We start from the raw sequence: 6,000 nt of genomic DNA, 5'->3' as shown, positions 1-6,000 counted from the left end.
ACTAGAATAATTTCTTTTATTTAAAAATTGCTGGTGTTTAAGTGAATGTCCTTCTTTACCCAACTAGGCCAGAAAACCATCCTCAAGGGAAGGGTCAGCTTCCACAAGAGGCTCCAGCCTAGAGGTGGTTAGGATGGTGCAGCCACAGAGATCCTAAAGTAACCACTTGTCCATTTCTACATCATAAACAATGTGGGGAAGAGAGGGGCAAGCGAAGGCTAGGCAAGTGTAAGGACTGGAAGCTCAGAGGGCCCTGATAATGGGGGTGGCTGGAGGGAAAAGCACATCCCCACCCCACCGTCAGCCAAGCAGAGGTTTCTTCTAGGTTATGCTGCCCTCTGCTGGCTGCAGCCATTACCACTTTTTTTTCCTCTTGGAATTCCAAACAGTGGAGCCCAATTGCTGTTAGGGGGTTGGAATTCTAGCTTCTTCTACTTGGGAATTTCCTTCCAGATGGGGTTATGGGAATGCCTGGTAGGGCTGTTCCCTCAGGATCTGTTCCCTCAAATTGAGATATCTGGAATTCAACACTGTAGACTGGATCCTATCTGGGAATGAACAGACTTCTCCTTGGTCCAGAGAAGGGGTCAAGTCTAGTGCCCGAGAATGTTCCAGGCTGGTGAAGGTGCTTGGCTTTCTTTAACCAAATCCAAGAGCTTCCTAATCACCTGCTGAGGCAGTAAGGGGCTTGGCCTAGCCACACACCTTCTGAAAGTGCTTGTCGCATAGCCACCAAATCTTCCTCCTGTCTGTCTCTGGGTTTGGTCAGATCAGTCCTGCACCTTCAGAGGAGTGAGGCTGCAGGTCACACACACCAGTGAAGGTGAGATCCTTGGAGTTATGGCCTTGTGGCCCACAATGCTTCTGGGATCCCAATAAGGAGGCCTGGCCCTTCGAGACCCGGGCCAGATAGATCTCCAGGGTCCTGAGCAGACGCCGTGGGCTCTTCTTGGCCAATGCTTCCAAGTCTGGAACAGAAAGGATTGGGGACCTGAAGGCTTAAGGAGCTTTAGATGGCTCAGTAGACAGGGCCTCAAGCCCAGCACCTCAACGCTTATCCTACGAGACAAAACTAAGTCTCCTAGGATGGAGGAAACAGAGGAAGATGAGCAACCACAGAGCCCAGGGACCACACACCCATCTCAACTCTGAAGAGACAATCCAATGGCTGGGCTCCAGCTTCTGGTTTTTGCTTCAGATGTGATTATCAGGTATATAGCTGGAAAGGGACAGAAGTGGTGGGAGATAATGGAGAACAAGTGGGCTCTAGAGACTGGACTGGACAGAAGCTGGGAGTGCAGCCTAGAACCATCTAACAATCACACTGGGGTCTTTGGACCTGGGAACACAGGTGTTCTTGGCCTCCACCTTACCAGGAGAAAGAACACACCTTTGAGGACAAAACCTGAGTCTGAGATGGTCTTCTTCTGGGTCCTCCACACATGTGCCAGGCGGAGGAAAGTGGCGGCATAGAAGCTGTTTACCACTGGGATAACCTTTTGTTGCCGATTACACTCCCTGTAGGACAAGGGAAGTGATCTGCTTAGCCACAGCTGGAGGCCAACACCTCCAGATTCTTCTGCCCTCCCTCTTGGTCCCCTAGGGGCACCATGTTCTAACCAAGGAAGCCCCCATCTTTCTCCCTAGGCATCAGGGTCAGTTTGGGAAGGAGCAGGTTGGCCTGGAAGACAGGCACATGGAGACTCTGACCAGGTTCTGGAGGAGCTGTCAGGTGAGGAAGGGAACTGTGGAGAATAAGGCTGGGGTGGGACAGGCCTGGACTCTGCTGGTGGCAGTGGGGAGGACTCACCTGGAGAGACACTCTTCCCTCAAGGCCTGGATAGCGATGCGTGTGATATTCACGGACATCAAACAGAAAGGAAACTGCTGGAATGGGGCAGGAGGGATCAGGTCAGTGGCCATGCCAGGCGTCTCCTTGTGTTCTTTCTGTCATCAGCACCCTAGGGTGGCCTGAAAGCAGTACTGGCCTTTGAAGCAGAAGCTGACATTACTTTTACCTATTCCCATCTCACAGATGAGGAAGCTCATCTTAGTGACTTACAAAGCTTTCCTGGAGCCTAGGAACCAGGATTCTGCCTGAGCTGATTTCTCCCACAGCTGGTCTTCATGGCCATGAGCCAGTTCTCCAGCCTTTTTAACATTCTGACCCTTTCCTTGCTCTTCACGATGCTCACAGACCATGTACCTCCTTGGGCTGGGACGCAGGAGTCATAAAGCTCAGATCCCTAACTCTAGAGTCTTGTTCCTTGAGATTTTCTGCCCAAAGCTAGTGCTTTACCACTGGAGCTACAGCTCTACTTTTGGCTTTTGGGTGGTTAGTTGGGGAAAAGAACCTCATGAACTTTTCTTCCCAGGCTGGCTTCAAGTAGTGATCCTCAGATCTCAGCCTCCTGAGTAGCTAGGATTATAGGCATGAGTCACTGGCACTCAGCTTCTGTAGCTTTTTTTTGGTCAGTCTTGAGGCTTGACGTCAGGGCCTGGGAACCTTTGGCTTTTGTTCTTTTTTTTTTTTTTTTTGGGGGGTCCAGTCGTGGGGCCTGAACTCTGGGCCTGAGCTCTGTCCCTTAGCTCTTCAGCTCAAGGCTAGCACTCTACCACTTGAGCCACAGCCCCACTTCCGGCTTTTCTTTTCTGCTTATGTGGTGCTGAGGAATCGAACCCAGGGCCTCAGGCATGCAAGGCAAGCGCTCTACCACTGAGCCACCTTCCCAGCCCCATGGCTTTTGTTCTATACTAAGGAATGCAGCTTTCTGCATGTCTTCCTCAGTGTACACCTCTGTATGTGCTACTCTGGAAACTAACCCATCACAACTGCAGGTTCCCTGGGAAAATGCCTTTTCTGTTTAGAAACAAAGCTTGGTTGGTTTTGTTGTTTTGTTTGCAAGTACTGGGGCTTGAACTCTGGGCCTGGGTTCTGTCCCTGAGCTCCTTTTGCTCAAGGCTAGCATGGTACCACTTGGAGCCACAGGTCCACTTCCAGTGTTCTGGTGGTTAATTGAAGATAAGAGTCTCACAGACTTTCCTGCCCAGGCTGGCTTTGAACTATGATCCTCAGATCTCAACCTCCTGAGTAGCTAGGATTAATGGCGTGAGTCACCAGATCCTGTCTCCTCTTAAAGGTTCTTAATCTGTTCTTCCTCTGGCTTCTGGCTATCTGGCTGCTCATGGGCACCTCATTCAAAAACAGAGAAGATGCCAAGTAGGTAAAAAGGCAGCCTTGACTTGTTGGCATGTGCCATTGAACAACAGAAATGCCCAAGAAGCTGCTGTGCAGGTCACATCTAAGGATGCAGCAGGGGTACGGGAGTGGTGTTTAAACCAGGATGGGCCTCAGAATACCTATGGGTCCACCTTAATGCTCCTTTCTTATGTCTATTCATACACATATCCATAATACATAAATGCTCATGTTAAATGCTTTAATGCTTTCTTTTTAGAGGGGCAGGTTCCTTCCTAAAATTTTTTGTGCTCATACTGGGCTTGAACTCAGGGACTGGGTGCTGATCCTTAGCTTTTTAACTCAATGCTGGTATTCTATTACTTTAGCCACTGATCCACTTATGGCTTTTTGCTAGTTAACTAGAGAAGAGTCTCACAGACTTTCCTGGTCAGGCTGGCTTTGAACCAGGATTACAAGCATGAGCCACTGGCATCCCAACTTCTTCCTAATATTTAATAATAATAAAACCAACCAAACATTGGGTACTGGTGGCTCATGTCTATAATACTAGCTATTCAAGAGGTTGAGATCAGAGGCTTTGGTTCAAAGCCAGCCTAGGAAGGAAGATTATCAGACTCATCACCAATTAATCACAGAAAAAGCCAGACGTGGTGCTGTGGCTCAAATGGTAGAGTGCTAGCATTGAGCAAAAGGAGCTCAAGGATAGAGCCCTGGCCCAGAGTTCAAGCCCCAGTACTTGCAAACAAAACAACAAAACCAACCAAGCTTGGTTTCTAAACAGAAAGGGCAATTTCCCAGGGAATCTGCAGTTTTGATGGGTTAGTTTCCAGAGTAGCACATACATAGGCACACACATGCAGAAAGCTGCATTCCTTAGCATAGAACAACGTCCTTATGTGCTTATATTTACCTGTATCTCAGAAGAAAATTCTGTTACACTGTGCCATAGAACTGTCTCTCAAAATCAAATTCAGGAAATAAATACCTGAATGCTGTGGAAGAGTTAATGTGGCAGGCCTGCAGAATATCTTCTGAAGCAAGTGATTTGTCTTTTTCTCTCCTATGCTTACAAGCAGGGTTGTGGCTGGCATCTGGGTACTTAAGATTTTGAACTGGTTTCTACCATTCCCTAATAAGAGTGGCTCATATTTCCTGATCTGCTTGAACAAGCAAAATATATGCTAAACATTTGCTTTCCTTGTGATTCTATAATTTACTGTTTTTATGCTCATCCTTGGGCTTGAACTCAGGGCCTTGTACTCTTGCCTTCCTTGTTCATAGCTGGTGCTGTAAACCACTTGAGCATTACCTCCAATCTTTTTGCTGGTTAATTGGAGATGGAGTCTTGAAGACTTTCTGGCCCGGCCTGGCTTGGAACCTCAATCTTTCGATCTCAACCTCCTAGGTAGCTAAGATTACAATTGTAGGACACCAGTGTTTGGCCTGTGATTCTAGAATTTTGGTATGTGGTTGGCATAGCATAATCAGATCCTAATAAAAACCCAGTTCTCTGATTGGCAACATTTTACATGTACCACAGAATTGTGTGCTGGAAGAGTTCAGTGAGTCTTACGAAAGTTCCTTGAGAAAGTTTTGAGACAGGCTCTCAATATGTAGCCCAGACTAGCCTCAAACTCATGATCTTCCTCCTTCTAGAAAAAGTACTTCCAAGTGCTGGGATTATGATATTGGCACCATGCCCAGCCGGGAGACTTTTGGATCCCTGGCTTCATATGAACTTGGTCCTGTGCACTTCATCTCTTTGTTGACTTTGCATCTGCATTATTAATTTAGCTGTGAGCATGAATATAATGATTAGCTGAGTCCTATCAGATCCTAGCATTCCTACAAGTCCTAGCAAATCGCCCCTCCTGGAGTGACTTTGAGAGCCCAATTCTAGTGCTGTATGAGAGGAAATCAAATCACTAGTCATTATAAAAAGTACAAGGTAGATTTTATTTTCTACAGTTCATTTCTATTATCCTTCTTTCTATCTCAGAGTGCTGTGTGCATTAATTAAGATCATATACTCAACATACTAAGTGTAAAATTTGCCCAGGTAAATGCAAACAAATGTTCATCCTTTTTTTTTTGGGGGGGGGGGGGGGGGAGGAGTCCGGTCGTGGGGCCTGAACTCTGGGCCTGGGCGCTGTCCCTCAGCTCTTCAGCTCAAGGCTAGCGCTCTACCACTTGAGCCACAATGCCACTTCTGGCTTTTTTCTTTTTGCTTATGTGTTGCTGAGGAATTGAACCCAGGGCCTCATACATGGAAGGCAAGTGCTCTACCACTGAGCCACCTTCCCAGCCAAATGTTCATCCTTGTCAGAAGAAATCATCCTTGCTGAAGAAATGCATTTATGCTCTCATATATATGTCATTACTGCCTGTTTTATTATCATACATACTTGCGTGGTATCATCCTTTCTTTCTCTTTTTTTCAGTGTAAAAATAAAGAGCAAGTGTATGGTAAAATATAATTATTCATGAAGGATCTATCCGTATTCTCAGAAACAGTTTTACATGGGTCACCTGGATTCCAGTTCTAAATGTCTCTTTCCTTTTGCACTTTCCCCAAGACATAAAGTTTCCTGAAGCTAAAATACTGTTCAGGGTTATGTTTAGGGACTAAAAGACCCCTGAAACTTCAGCTCCCTCTTTAGGAGAGAACAAGACCAGCTGCTAGCTAGTAAGTATCCTCCAACTGTTCCTCAGCTTTCACAGACTACATCTGGAAAATGTGTTTAGCCAGACTGGGAATGTGGCTTAGTGGTAGAATGCTTGTCTAGCATGCATGAAGC

The 6,000-nt window shown here is 46.6% G+C and overlaps 1 protein-coding gene across 4 annotated transcripts in view; it reads right to left on the bottom strand.

The window, feature by feature from the left end:
• Elmod3 (ELMO domain containing 3) overlaps window positions 1-6,000 on the bottom strand; it is a 30,600-nt gene continuing 24,600 nt past the window's right edge. For 3 of the 4 annotated variants that reach the window (XM_042690482.1, XM_042690485.1, XM_042690483.1), the window contains 3 exons: window positions 1,811-1,887; window positions 1,391-1,518; window positions 1-968 (listed from right to left, as the gene is read on the bottom strand). In XM_042690482.1, the coding sequence (XP_042546416.1) occupies window positions 766-968; window positions 1,391-1,518; window positions 1,811-1,887 (408 nt within the window). In that variant the 3' untranslated portion in view covers window positions 1-765. The remainder of the gene's footprint in view (window positions 969-1,390; window positions 1,519-1,810; window positions 1,888-6,000) is intronic. The other variant, XM_042690484.1, reaches the window with a different exon arrangement.

Source organism: Dipodomys spectabilis, unplaced genomic scaffold (genome assembly GCF_019054845.1).
Source record: "Dipodomys spectabilis isolate Male_0828 unplaced genomic scaffold, ASM1905484v1 ptg000137l, whole genome shotgun sequence".
Taxonomy (NCBI): domain Eukaryota; kingdom Metazoa; phylum Chordata; class Mammalia; order Rodentia; family Heteromyidae; genus Dipodomys; species Dipodomys spectabilis.
This window is presented reverse-complemented; position numbering and strand designations above follow the sequence as displayed.